This window comes from Rhizophagus irregularis, chromosome 29 (genome assembly GCF_026210795.1).
Source record: "Rhizophagus irregularis chromosome 29, complete sequence".
Classification (NCBI taxonomy): Eukaryota; Fungi; Glomeromycota; class Glomeromycetes; order Glomerales; family Glomeraceae; genus Rhizophagus; species Rhizophagus irregularis.
The window spans coordinates 2,524,944-2,540,269 of NC_089457.1; the positions used below are offsets into that span (position 1 = coordinate 2,524,944).

A 15,326-nucleotide genomic window follows, 5' to 3' on the forward strand; every position below is an offset into this window, starting at 1 on the left:
ATTAAGCATTTTCATTCTAATTATTTTCAGCTTTAATATGAATTTTATGAGGTTTTTGAGAGTTTAAGGAAACATTATGGTAATTGTAAAAAAGAGATCGATTTTCATGTTCTAAGATCTCAATAATTGCTGATGACTTGGATTTTCTACCTCCATCTTTCATTGTTTTACGAAAAAAATAAGAAACTTGCTGATGATTTTTTTTTTCCACTGCACTACATGAAAATGACTTTAATCCCCATTTTTGATGAATTGTCATAAATTCAGAAACGTGATGGACTAACACATGAATGTAAGGTGTCATATCATTAGGTTTATAAAGACCTTTTTTGAATCCTTGAGTATTTGGAATACCTTCAGATGGCGTTAAGAATAAAGTAAGCCAATTCTTTGCATCATTTTGAAATTCTTCAGCATTTGTTTTTTGGTCCTTCATTTTTATGTAGAGTTCATAAAATTTATTCCATAGATTTTGTATCATATTAGCGCGTTGTCTTGAAAGAATTTTTGATAAATCAAAGAATTGTAATACTTTGATCTTATCATTTCCCATTAATGATGTGTAGCTCCAAGTTTTAGATTCTTGAATTTGCCAGAATTGAAACTTAACTTTAATTCTTTTCATTTCCTCTACAATTATCTTTCGTGCAGTATCATTAAACAAACCATATTCTGTTAATTCTGCTATCACAAGACTCCATAAACGATCAGTAATTCTAAGCATAATGTGCAATTCATCAGGAACCCAGTGATTAAGAGGTATCATATCAAAAAGTGGTTTTCTTATATGTCCTTTATAGTAATTATTTTGTTCAACTAACTTATCTATTTCTTTATTAATCTTCCATTCTTTTGATAGATCTCCTTGTTGTGATTTATCAATTGTACACCAAGGGCAGAAATTTTTACTATGAGCGCTATTAAAACCCAAACAGATTGCTAAGAACTTCCAGTCAGACGAAAAATAAAATTGAAAATTCCACTTTACATTATCAATTACCAGTCCTTCTTTTAAATTTCTTAGATCATGGCAGAATTGGGTCATTGCATTTGATAGAGAGTTGTAATCTTCACATCCAGGATAGAGTATGGTCGTATAATGATGATCTGGTTTGTGTGAAGTATTTTTATCATCTAAAATAGCCACTGTGATGATTACATGTTTTACTTTCCTTCCTACGTTTCGCCCATCTCCAGAGATTTGAAGATTAATTATGGGCTGATCTGGATTCAAGATGCCTTTTTGAACAAGGTTAGGAACCAAATAATACAATATATTATTAATATTTCTATAGCCATCTTTACCAACTGCATTAATTACTTCTTGTGTTATAGATTCATCATCTATATCTACTCCTTCGGATTCATCCACTTGACTTTTAGTATTTATATCTACTATTGTTATTGGTATGAGCTGGACCATTATTTCATTTATATTTATACGTTCTTTAGATATTTCTCCTTCACGTGGTAGGTTATATTCTATAGCACATAGACGTCTATAAGAATCTCTTGGAATATTGCCTTCATCTAATGCTCTAACTATTGATTCAAGTTTTTGTTTTTTTTAGTTTTATCTTCATTCTCGTAACTGATATTAAAAGTATGTTTTTTATTAACAGAATAACATATACTTTCCAATGCTGGTACGTCTTCCAAATTATATAGCTTCTGTGTTTTTTCGTTGAATTCAGCTAATATATGTTTTCCAATACTCATAGCACGTTTTGTAAGGGTGGAATTTCCACATTGGTCAATTGGTTTTAATATATGTGCACGTCGCTTGCCTTCTCTTGCCATTTCTAATGTTTTGAGATGAAGACCAAACAAATAAATTCCTGATGTTTTTGTTTTTTTTAAAGATGTATATTCCTGAAATAAATATTTTAAAGTTAATTTATAAATAGAAAAAAATAGAAAAACTAAAAAAAAATAATTTAGTGTACAAACTTTATGAAATAAATTTGTAACATCCGTCGCACTTCTAACTGAAGATACTACATGTTCAAAACACTTTCCAAACCAGATTTGAAAAACTGGTTTATTATCAATGTAATTAATAAAACACTGAACAACACATCGATTATTACTTCTACCCCAAGTTGTTTCTACCATATAATCATCAGGGATTCGATATTTATTAGGAGGAAGAGTGTATGCTAATAAAGATTTATTAGGATACGTTCCTTCTTTTATAATTTTATATGAAAAACTATGTCCTGATTTTTTAAAATTAATAATTGAGTCAAAGGGGTAATTATGAATTTCTTGTGTGTCAGACATTTGCAAATTAGAAGCTAGGAATAATTTTTTAAACCGCGTAATTATTTTACAAAGTTTCGTGAATTTTTTTTTTTTGCATGAAATTTGTGTTACAGATTAGATCGACCAATAAAATGGTTTGATGTAGTGTTACCATATCCAATTTAACATGACCGTCATTTGGAGTTACGTCTTAAAAATTGGGGTTAGAGTTAAGATCCGCGCATATGACGTAAATTTTAAGTTAATATTAAAATAAAAAAATGCTCGTATGCAATAAATATTACTCCAACTGCTATAAAAATTCAAATATAAGTAGTTCGACCTTACTAAACAACTTTCTTAGATAGTAAAATATGATTTGATTTAACCAAAGTACTGAAATTAAATTCTGAAGTTGCTAATTGCTGTACGAATTTTTATATTTTAAAAGCTAATTTTTGTAATAATTTTCAAAAAGATAGTGCTAATGCAAATAAAATTAAAAATATAAAATGGTTTTTACAAGTATAAAGAAGAGAATAAATTTTTTATTTTGAGAAAAAATTATAAAACGTATATTACCAAATATTGTAATAATTGTTGTACAATATTTCAAATTAGTATATATAAGGTAAATATTAAATTTTATATACAATTTTACCTTATTATTTACCGAAACATTTGTAAACTTATATTTGATTTTACCTTATAAAACCGGAAACCTATTTTAACTTTACCTTACATATCCGGAGACCTTTATTTGTCATATATATAATTTTACCTTTATCTATTAAGAGACCTAAAATTTTTTTTAATATAAATTTTACCTTATATTTTCGGAGACCTCTATTAGAAGTAAGCGGGGTTCTGTTTAGAATAATGAGTAAGTAATCGAAATTATCCTTATGTTCACGTGCGTGTTTTTATTTCCTCAACTGACATAATTATTACTAAGAAAGTTTTTGCGGTTCTACTTTAATGACTGGTACGAAAAAATTACCTGGTTTAGAATAATGAGTAAGTAATCGAAATTATATGAATTTATCCTTATGTTCACGTGCATTTGTTTTTATTTTCTCAACTGACATAATTATTACTAAGAAAGTTTCTTTGCTTGGTTTAGAATAATGAGTAATTATGCGAATTGTACGAAAAATTTCCTGGTTTAGAATAATGAGTAATTATGCGAATTGTACAAAAAAATTTCCTGGTTTAGAATAATGAGTAATTATGCGATTTATCCTTATGTTCACGTGCATTTGTTTTTATTTCCTCTCTGACATAATTATTACTAAGAAAGTTTCTATACCTGGTTTAGAATAATGAGTAATTATGCGAATTTATCCTTATGTTCATGTGTATATGTTTTTATTTCCTCAACTGACATAATTATTACTAAGAGAGTTTCTGCAGTTCTGCTTAATGACTGGTACGAAAATTTGCATAATGTAATTATTGAGTATTCGAAAGTTTCTGTTAATGACTGGTACGAAAAATTGCTTGATTTGGGTTTAAAGAGTTTTTTTTTTCCATAAATAATGGTCAATTTTTTTCCTTCAGAAATATTTTTTTTTCTTAAATTGTAAGAAATCCCACTTTTTCAAAAGTATCATTATGGAATCAGGAAATAAATTGAGAGAGTCTTCTCGTAAGAAAATTGAGGAATTGCTAATCGAAGGGAATCATAAGCGCAGTGATAAAAGCCAAAGCCGAAGCAGAAACAACAGCAGTAAAACCAACATCAACACCAATGAAACCATTAATGACGAAGTTAGCGTTCTTCAAACTAAGAGATGGCTTCCTGCAAATTCAAAAATTGAAGGTATTCGCAAATATTTAAGAAATTAATAAAATTATCTTGTAATTAATATTTATTGTAATTATGGTAGATCGATTAACAAAGATTGAAAATAAAATCGATACTTTAAGTAAAGAAATACAAGAGTTTAAATCTGAATTAAAAACTTTACTTTCTGATAAAATAAATTTGACATCAAGCGTTAAAAAATCATTCATAGCGGTAAAAATATCTTTGAAATATTTAATTTTATTATTTATTTACATTCTAATTATTTTGAATTTCGACTAATTTTAGGATGTTGTGAAAAATGTTTCGAAATTATTAATAAAAGTATCGATTTACCCAACAAAAGATGAATGTTGTGGAGCGGTTGAAGGATATTTATCACTGAACCATGCGAGTTTTTTCTCTAATTTTACTGAAGACGATTGGATCGCGTTTTACAACGAGAATATACATAAACAAGTAAGTCCTTATTCGATAACAAAATGTTTAATAAAATAAAATAAAATATTAAGTATTAACTTTCTTCGTAGTTAACAAAACAAGTACGGTCTGTAAGAGGAACATTGTCCTCGAAATCAAGGGAGGTTATTTTTTCTATATTCGGATCCCGTTTACCACCTATAAATACAAATGCCGGGCCGTCTGAAATTGCAAAATGGAAAAGAAACCCCGAGGTTAAAAGTTGTTTTGAAGGCTTGTTCAAAAAAATGAATCCCAAAGACAAAAATTCTTCGATTGTTTTAACAAGCGTTATTGACAAAGTCCTCCAAAATGGCCATTCTAATGCAGAACTTGCATATGTTCTTGCGATCTGCTCAACAATTTTGAACCCAAATCATGACGAAATAATTTTGAAAAAGAATATCATGAAACAAAAAGTTAAAAAATTTTTAGTAAGTTTGTAATTTTATAGTAGTATTTAATAAAATAAGATTTCATGGCTAATCATATTATCTTTAAAGAAAAAAATCAATAGTCAAACGGTCATAATTTATTCCGATTTTGAAGATAATAGCTATGAGGAAGAAGGAAGTGGAAATGAAACTGAAAATGATGAAGAAGATGATGTATAATAAGGTGAATTTTATTATATGCATAAGATAATTATATATATGTTTATTTGTTTTAATAAATTTATTATTTTTTTTTTATTGGTTTGGCAGGACTGGTGAATTCATATTAATAATATAATATTACGAATTAGTAATTGATATGTCATTTAAAAGAGCATCTCCTTCAAAAAACAAATCAATAAATTTTACGTTTTTGCGATTAATTTGTATATAAAATTTTATTAATTTGAGTTTTTCTCATTTGGCTGATAACTGTTAAACAATAAAGAATTTTTATACATGAAACACAAAAAATTATTTTGAATTTGATCGCAATTTTGTTAAAATTCATAGTTACAATTGAATGTGTAAAATTGTTCTATTTTTTATTGGTTAGACTGGAGTTCATTGTCTGATCAATCACATCAACTAATAAATTCGTGATCAAAAAATGCTGATCAAACAACCCTGACTAATATATAATGAGTTGGAATTTTATTTCACTCAGGAGTGGTATCATTAGATTTTTTATTCTGTGTATGCATGCTTATGTTCGAAATTATACAAATTTTTTATCGTGCAAAGAAAAACTTTAATGTTTATTTGTTTCCATGTAAGATATGACTGACATAATTATTACTACTAAGTATGCGAAGGTTTCTGCAGTTCCTGCGAATTCTACTTTAATGACTTGTACAAAAAATTGCTTGGTTTAGTATAATGAGTAAGTATCGAAATCATGCGAATTTCTATCCATAATAATAAAACTCATGTTCACGTGTTTATGTTTTATTTCCATATATGATATAACAATGATATAATTATTAAATATTCGAAGGTTCAAGGTTCCTGCGGATTCTACTTTAATGACTTGTACGAAAAATTGCTTAGTTTAGTATAATGAGTAAGTATCGAAATCATGCGGTTTCTATCCATAATAATAACAAGGAAAAAAACTTATGTTTACGCGTATTTATTTTATTTCCATATAAAGTGATATAATTATTAAATATTCGAAAGTTTCTGCGGTTACTGCTTTAATGACTGGTACGAAGAAATTGCCTGGTTTAGTAAGTAATCGAAATTATCCTTATGTTCACGTGCGTGTTTTTATTTCCTCAACTGAAGTATTATTACTAAGAAAGTTTCTGCGGTTCTGCTTTAATGACTGATACGAAAAATTACCCAGTTTAGAATAATGAGTAAGTAATTGAAATTATGCAAATTAATCCTTATGTTCACGTGCATTTGTTTTTATTTCCTCAACTGACATAATTATTACTAAGAAAGTTTTTTTGCTTGGTTTAGAATAATGAGTAATTATGCGAATTGTACAAAAAAATTTCCTGGTTTAGAATAATGAGTAATTATGCGATTTATCCTTATGTTCATGCGCATTTGTTTTTATTTCCTCGACTGACATAATTATTACTAAGAAAGTTTTTTGCTTGGTTTAGAATAATGAGTAATTATGCGATTTATCCTTATATTCATGCGCATTTGTTTTTATTTCCTCGACTGACATAATTATTACTAAGAAAGTTTCCGCGGTTCTGCTTAATGACTGGTATGAAAATTTGCATGATGTAATTATTGAGTATTTGAAAGTTTCTGTTAATGACTGGTACGAAAAATTGCTTGATTTGGTTTAAAGAGTTTTTTTTTTTCATAAATAATGGTCAATTTTTTTTCTTCAGAAATATTTTTTTTTCTTAAATTGTAAGAAATCCCATTTTTCAAAAGTATCATTATGGAATCAGGAAATAAATTGAGAGAATCCTCTCGTAAGAAAATTGAGGAATTGCTAATCGAAGGGAATCACAAGCGCAGTGATAGAAGCCAAAGCCGAAGCTGAAACAACAACAGTAAAACTAACATCAACATCAGCGAAACCATCAATGACGAAGTTAACGTTCTTCAGACTAAGAGATGGCTTCCTGTAAATTCAAAAATTGAAGGTATTCACAAATATTTAAGAAATTAATAAAATTATCTTGTAATTAATATTTATTGTAATTATGGTAGATCGATTAACAAAGATTGAAAATAAAATCGATACTTTAAGTAAAGAAATACACGAGTTTAAATCCGAATTAAAAAATTTACTTTCTGATAAAATAAATTTGTTATCAAGCATTAAAGAATCATTCATAGTGGTAGGAATATCTTTGAAATATTTAATTTTATTATTTATTTACGTTCTAATTATTTTGATTGAAGGATATTTAGTACTGAACCATGCGAGTTTTTTCTCTAATTTTACTGAAGACGATTGGATCGCGTATTACAACGAGAATATACATAAACAAGTAAGTCCTTATTCGATAACAAAATGTTTAATAAAATAAAATAAAATATTAAGTATTAACTTTCTTTGTAAAGTTAACAAAACAAGTATGGTCCGTAAGAGAAACATTGTCCTCGAAATCAAGGGAGGCTATTTTTTCTATATTCGGATCCCGTTTACCACCTATAAACACAAATGCTGGGCTGTCTGAAGTAGCAAAGTGGGAGAGAAAACCTGAAGTTAAAGATTGTTTTGAAGGCCTGTTCAAAAAAATGAATCCCAAGGACAAAAATTCTTCGATTATTTTAGCAAGCGTTATTGACAGAGCCCTCCAAAATGACCATTCTAATGCAGAACTTGCATATGTTCTTGCGATCTGCTCAACAATTTTAAACCAAAATCATGACGAAGTAAGGTGTAAAAAGAATATCATGAAACAAAAAGTTAAAAAATTTTTAGTAAGTTTGTAATTTTGTAGTAGCATTTAATAAAATATCATTTCATGGCTAATCATATTATTCTTTAAAGAAAAAAATCAACAGTCAAATGGGCATAAGATATTTCGATTTTGAAGATAATAGCTATGAGGAAGAAGAAAGCGGAAATGAAACTGAAGATGAAGATGATGATGTATAATAAGGTGAATTTTATTGTATGCATAAGATATTTTTTTTTATTGGTGTGGCAGGACTGGTGAATTTTATGTTTTTGCGATTAATTTGTATATAAAATTTATTAATTTGAGTTTTTCTCATTTGGCTGATAACTGTTAAACAAATAAAAGAATTTTTATCCATGAAACACAAAATTATTTTGAATTTGATCGCACAAAATTTATCAATTTTGTTAAATTCATTTTTTTGTTTCTCTTTCGCAATATTTGGAAAGTTAAATTTATTTCTATCAAGTCTGATGCCGAGTGCCGACCATAAGAAATTACAAATTTGTGAAAAGTGTTACAAATTAACCTCTAGTTATTTGTTATATTATTTATATAGTATATATTATCAACACGTCATGCATATTTCTCTTAATTTTATATTTATCATGCAAGAATTTTTTTTTAATAGTCGAGGTCAGAATTCTTTAGGACTCTACCAAAATCATATAATTTGACTCACAGATTACGAATTAATTTTATAAATCTAGTAAATTTGATAAATTAACCTATTATGGCATATACATGTGTTCATGTGATCATCTAAAAATAGCTAAACACGAATTAAATAAACAAACTTAATATTCTCTATACGCTCTATTTTGCAAGGACCGCTCATTGTACATTTGCATAGCAAAAGACTAGCAGAAGTATCATGGAAAGTATTTATATATATTCATAGGCTTTATGAATATTTATAATATTAATAAATTATACATGAAAAAGCTTTGCAACAGCTGCTGGAAAAATGAACGCGTACTTTCAATATAGTAGAAGTATGGAAGTTATTTATATTTCATAATTTCATTAATATTCGTAGGTTTACGACTATTTCATAATATTAATAATTGTTCATGGAAAGTTTTGCGTACAATATAATGGTAAAGGTATGGAAAGTATTTATACTCTATAATTTAACTATTTTATACAATATTAATAATTATAACTGTTGGTCTAACTTTTGAACTTATAAAGTAAAAATAAAATTAACGCGTGCTCTCAATGTAGTAGTGTAGAAGGAATGGAAGGTATTTGTACTTTGTAATTTCGTTAATGTGTTTACGTCTTTTTTATAAAAAATATTAATAATCACGCATAATGAACTGTTGGTTTAACTTTTTGAACTTGTAGAAATAAAGTTAACGCGTGCTTTCAATGTAGTAGTGTAGAAGGAATGGAAGGTATTTGTACTTTATAATTTCGTTAATGTTCGTATGTTTACGTCTTTTTTATAAAATATTAATAATCACATAAAATGACAACTGTTGGCCCAACTTATTGAACTTGAATATTCGTTGATGCAGAAATGAATTTAACGCTCTCAACGTAGTAGTGTAGAAGGAATGGAAGGTATGTACTTCACGATTTCGTTAATGTTCGTATGTTTACGTCTTTTTTTATAAAAAATATTAATAATCACGCATATTGAAACTGTTGGTTTAACTTTTTGAACTTGTAGAAATAAAGTTAACGCGTGCTCTCAACGTAATAGTGTAAAAGAGATGGAAGGTATGTATTCCTTAATTTCGTTAATGTTCGTAGGTTTACGACTTTTTAATGATAATCACAACTGTTGGTCCAACTTTTTGAACTTGTAATTGTTTGTTTGACGTAGTAGTGTAGAAGGAATGGAAGGTATGTACTTCCCGATTTCGTTAATGTTCGTATGTTTACGTCTTTTTTATAAAAAATATTAATAATCACGCATATTGAAACTGTTAGTTTAACTTTTTGAACTTATAGAAATAAAGTTAATGCGTGCTCTTAACTAAGGTTGCTTGTCTAAACCTCTTCAAAATCCTACGATTAGTTTCGTCAAAATTTTACTATAGATTTATTATAGTTTCGGCAGAGTTTCAGCAGTTTCAGCATTTATAATAAGTTTCGGCAGTTTCGCCTTTCTCTAAAGTTTCGCCAGTTTTTTAATACAACTTTAATATAGTTTCAGCAGAATTTCGCTTTTCGGCGAAACTCCATCTTGCCTAAACCCCTAGATTTCGGCAAGCAACCTTACTCTTAACGTAATAGTGTAGAAGGGATAGAAGGTATGTATTCCTTAATTTCATTAATGTTCGTATGTTTACGACTTTTTAATAATAATCACAACTGTTTGGTCCAACTTTTTGAACTTGTAATGTTTGTTTGATGTAGAGATGAATTTACACTGGTAAAAAAATGGTCTATCCTACACATATCCTACACATATCTTACATATATCGGGTACTCAAAATGTAGAAAATCATACACAAATAATACACATATCATACACATATCGGGTACTTATATATATAGTATACCTATCAGGTACCTGATATATGTATGATATATATATTAGTACCCGATATGTGTATGATATGTGTATTATTTGTGTATGATTTTCTACATTTTAAGTACCCAATATGTGTAAGATATGTGTAGGATAAATCATTTTTTTACCAGTGTTAACGCTCTCAACGTAGTAGTGTAGAAGGAATGGAAGGTATGTACTTCACGATTTCGTTAATGTTCGTATGTTTACGTCTTTTTTATAAAAAATATTAATAATCACGCATATTGAAACTGTTGGTTTAACCTTTTGAACTTGTAGAAATAAAGTTAACGCGTGCTCCCAACGTAATAGTGTAAAAGGGATGGAAGGTATGTATTCCTTAATTTCGTTAATGTTCGTATATTTATGACTTTTTAATAATAATCACAACTGTTTGGTCCAACTTTTTGAACTTGTAATGTTTGTTTGATGTAGAGATGAATTTAACGCATGTTCTCAACGTAATAGTGTAGAAGGAGTGGAAGGTATGTACCTCACAATTTCGTTAATGTTCGTAAGTTTACTTTTTTTTATAAAAAATATTAATAATCACGCATAATGATAACTGTTGGTCTAACTTTTGATTTTGTAATATTCGTTGATGCAAAAATGAATTTAACGCATGCTATCAACGTAGCAGTGTAAAAGGACTGAAGTATGTACTTCATAATTTCGTTAATGTTCGTACGACTTTATTACAATTATGTTTATAGGTTAAGTTTTAATAACAATTTGTCTTTACAACACATCCTTTTGATATTAACAAATAATGTTATCCAAATGACTTTTATTTTATAATATCAGATATAGCAAAATATTAATCACAGATGAAATAGAAGTGAAGTTGAAAAATAAAAAGTCAAAGAACGAAAGTCAAATAAATGAAGATGAGCGACAAATAAGATTAAAAAAATTCTATTGACGAGATTGAACGCAATATTATGATAGTTTTAAATACAAATTATTTATTGTAACTATATTTCGAATAAAAATACAAAAATTACATAAATTTATAAAATATTACGTGTAAGTTACAGTGAAAAATATTATTTTGTAATTACATATATTAATCACTTGAATTTGTGAAAAAAGTTCGCGAAATAATAATATTTTGGAAAAGTTTCGAAATATTGTACCGTAAACCTGTGAAATTCTGCGATGTAAAATTACGAAATGTTATACTTTCAGAAAAGTTTCAAAATATTATACCGTAAACCTACGAAATTCTGCGATGTAAAATTACGAAATATTATACCTTCAGAAAAGTTTCGAAATATTATACCGTAAACCTACGAAATCCTACGACGTAAAATTACGAAATATTACATTTTCGAAAAGTTTCGAAATATTGCACCCGTAAACCTACGAAAATCCTACGACGTAAAATTATGAAATATTACACTTTCGAAAAGTTTCAAAATATTGCACCCGTAAACCTACAAAAATCCCACGACGTAAAATTATGAAATATTACACTTTCGAAAAGTTTCGAAATATTGCACCGTAAATCTAAGAAATTCTACAATATAAAATTTACATACATGGCAATATTACATTGTAATTCTACAAAATATTACGCGTAAACTTATGAAATATTGCGTTGAAATTACGAAATATTACTGTTGCGTAATTTTTCGAAGGTCATGTAAATTTACGGAGTATTTCGCAGGCGTAAATTTTCGTAATATTACGCCGTATTCAATTTGCAGATGAAGTATATAATAGTATACTTAAAATATTCTTATTTTAAATATCCTTAAAATATACTGAAATGGGCAAAATTTAAATGTAAATTAAATATATTTTAAGTGTATATTAAATACAATTTAATTCAAATTTTGTGAAAATTTAATTTTCAGTATATTTTAAGTATAAAATAAGAAAATTAAGTATATTTTAAAGAAAATTAAATATATTTTAAATATATTTTAAGTAAAAATTTTTTTTATAGTTAGGAAGATCGCTATGGAGCCAGAATTATGGTATTAAAATACAGTTATAATTTTGGTAAAAATTTTAATTTTGGTCATGTGATATTATAACAGCTAATCAGAATTTCAGAATAGTTTCAGTATTTCAGAATTAAGTATTTTTCCTAAATTAATTTTACCATTTCAGTTTCGGCAAATGGTAAAATTCCTAATTTCAGGTGGCAGCTTTAATTCTTGTTACAAAAATGTATATTTATTCTCATTTCTCAGCTTATTATTTTCATTTTAAACATTAATTAAAACTTAGGCGAACTATAAGTATATTTGAAATAACTTTTAATAATTAATATTTACATAAATATACTTTTTCATCATAAGAAAATAGTATAAAAAAGAATCAAAATAATTAATTAAATGTGTAAAAGGAATTAAAGGATAATTTTATTTAATCTTCTTTAATTTCTAAATTTGAGTTAACCTGAACTACTGAATTCACCTCAAATTTCGCCCCTATTTATATTTTTATAAATTTTATTTCTTTTTATTTTATATACTATTTTATATGCTATTTCATATGCTATCTTATTTTTTTCATCTTTCTTATTTCTGTTATTTTATGTGCTATTTTAGGTGCTATTTTTATATACTATCTTATTTCTTTCATCTTTTTTATTTTTGTTATTTTATATTCTTTTATCTTTCTAATATTATTTTATGTATTTTTATTTTACATGTTCTTTTAATTCGCTATCTTTCCATTTTACGTGTTATTCTTATAATCTATCTTTTATGTTATTCACTTTACACTATTTATGCTCCTTTCTATTTGTTATTTTTATATTTTTCAATTTGTCATCTTTCCAATCTATTATTGTATGTTCTTTTCCTTTTGTATTACTTTTATATTCTTCTAATTTCCATTGATCAGCAGAATTGAACCTATGATTTTACTATAATTGGAAATCCCAGTGAAAATATTTACTATTAAATTACCTTGCCAATATTCTTTTATACATTTAACTTGCCATATTTTTTGTATAATCATTCAAATAATATAAATCTGTAATGTTTTATTAATAAGAACTTAATTTAAAGTATATTTATTATCTTACATTTCATTTATTATTAGTTTATTTAATTTAATTTTAGCATCATCATTTCCTTGTTCAGCAGATTTTTTATACCAATAAATTGCTTGATTTATATTTTCTTCAATTCCTATTCTATTATCATACATCTTAGCAAGGTTATATTGAGATAAAAAATGATCTACCAATAAGATAAAGGTGATCATCCTCAATTAAATCCATCTGATTTTCATTAATCACTTATTATCACATGACTTATAATCATGTGACCTTTCCATTCTAAATAATCAAGTTCGATATCTACCGTTACAATGTTATTCTTTTACTTAAATTGACCCTTAATACAAAAAATTCCTCTCATTATTAATAAATGTCTAGTAATCATATATTTAAAATATTGTATCATACAGAATATTAATGATGATACTAGCCTCCAGAAACTCTATAGACAGGTTACCGTTAAAATAGGTAAAGCTATAAGGAAAATTTTTTGAAGATCTTGCTATATTTAGTTAAATTAAATACATAAAGGAATGTCACACCAATTTTATTATGAATTTTTTCCTTTTTTATATAAATTTTTAGTTTTTTAAAACAATCTTTATATAGTTTCCGGAGTCCTGCAATAATATTAGATGATATTTGTAATACTATATTATCACTTATCTAAACAACTCATTTATTAATCAAATTTTAAAGTACTCAATTTATGATTTTAATTAACTTATATAAAAGCTAAACTAGAATTGATCTCACATAAAAGACTGAGATATTACAAGCAATAACGGTGGTAGTAGGTTGTGGGTCCCTTAGGCTTAGACCCTGACGTATTATTAATTAATTAAAAGTAAATTCTGTACTATATAGACATTTATTGATAATAAAGTGTGAACATGATAAAACTTTTTTCCTTTTAACAAATTATCTTACTTTATCAGATGAATGTTAAATTATGATTATATTTCTGCAATGTGAGCCATATTTATTCATTCTTACATGGATTGCATCATGTTAAATACATCATAATACTTATTTTTTCTAGATTAATATGAATAAATGTTATATATTATATGCAATGTGAGCAATATTTATTCATTCTTACATGAATTGTATATAAAGTTTATAATCTTTTGTAATAATGAATTTGACTGACAAAAGCTGAATATTTGATAATGATTTTTTTGTGTCAATGAATCATACAACTGCTTTTAAATGTAGCCAAAAACTTATTTGAACCAGATATTTTTGTTGCAGTAAAAAATAAGGTGCGATTATTATTTATTGAATAAGGTGCGTTTATTTTTTATTTTGCAAAGTGTGGGTAACTCTTAAAACTGGTCGTGGTCACTTAATAAGAATTACTGGATTTGTTAGTTTGATAATCAGCTCTTGCTCTCAATTCAGGCATCCTAACTTTGTTGTTTAGTAAAGTCTGCTTGTTCTGGAGGAGGAACTGGCTATATACCTTAATAAAAAATTGTGCACTATTAACAATTTCTTCTTATTATAAATAAAAATAAAGCATTTACAACATGTAAAGAATTACAAATATTCTGGCAAGAAATCATTAAAAAATATGATATTTCTGAAACTTCACAATCAGATTTAACTAAAAAGAAGCAAGAAGTTATTAAGAAGAATCTAATACTTACTGAAATTTCTCAACCAAATACATCACTTCCAAAAAAGCAGACAAGTAGTAAAGATTCTATAAAAGTCTTTCTAAAACTTTACAACCAGATTTACAAATTATTAAGGAATATGAAAAGGAAAATCTAGTACTTGCTGAAACTTCACAAACAGATGTATTACTTCAAAAAAAAAAACAGTTAAAATTCCTGTTAAAAATCATTCTGAAACTTTACAATCAGTTTTACCTAAGAAGAAACTTCAAATTACTGCCTTTTATTATGATATACTTCATGAACTTGAAAACAAATCTTATGCTATA

At 26.8% G+C, this 15,326-nt stretch overlaps 4 protein-coding genes across 4 annotated transcripts; 2 read left to right on the plus strand and 2 right to left on the minus strand.

Moving 5' to 3' along the window:
• Positions 1-16: 16 nt before the first annotated feature.
• OCT59_019886 (uncharacterized protein) lies at positions 17-2,283 on the minus strand (the record flags this gene model as incomplete). Its single annotated transcript, XM_066143832.1, has 3 exons — positions 17-1,542; positions 1,635-1,872; positions 1,951-2,283. The coding sequence occupies 3 exons, from the start codon at positions 2,281-2,283 to the stop codon at positions 17-19; spliced, it is 2,097 nt and encodes a 698-aa protein (XP_066005543.1).
• Positions 2,284-3,858: 1,575 nt separating this feature from the next.
• Positions 3,859-5,124, plus strand: OCT59_019887 (uncharacterized protein; the record flags this gene model as incomplete). Its single annotated transcript, XM_066143834.1, has 5 exons — positions 3,859-4,066; positions 4,134-4,264; positions 4,340-4,510; positions 4,582-4,944; positions 5,014-5,124. 5 exons carry the CDS (start codon positions 3,859-3,861, stop codon positions 5,122-5,124), a joined length of 984 nt encoding a protein of 327 aa, XP_066005544.1.
• Positions 5,125-7,121: 1,997 nt separating this feature from the next.
• OCT59_019888 (uncharacterized protein) lies at positions 7,122-8,026 on the plus strand (the record flags this gene model as incomplete). The annotated part of the gene is made up of 3 exons (XM_066143835.1): positions 7,122-7,412; positions 7,486-7,848; positions 7,919-8,026. The coding sequence occupies 3 exons, from the start codon at positions 7,122-7,124 to the stop codon at positions 8,024-8,026; spliced, it is 762 nt and encodes a 253-aa protein (XP_066005545.1).
• Positions 8,027-13,093: 5,067 nt separating this feature from the next.
• On the minus strand, positions 13,094-13,524 carry OCT59_019889 (uncharacterized protein; the record flags this gene model as incomplete). Its single annotated transcript, XM_066143836.1, has 2 exons — positions 13,094-13,226; positions 13,400-13,524. 2 exons carry the CDS (start codon positions 13,522-13,524, stop codon positions 13,094-13,096), a joined length of 258 nt encoding a protein of 85 aa, XP_066005546.1.
• Between the last annotated feature and the right edge of the window lie 1,802 nt (positions 13,525-15,326).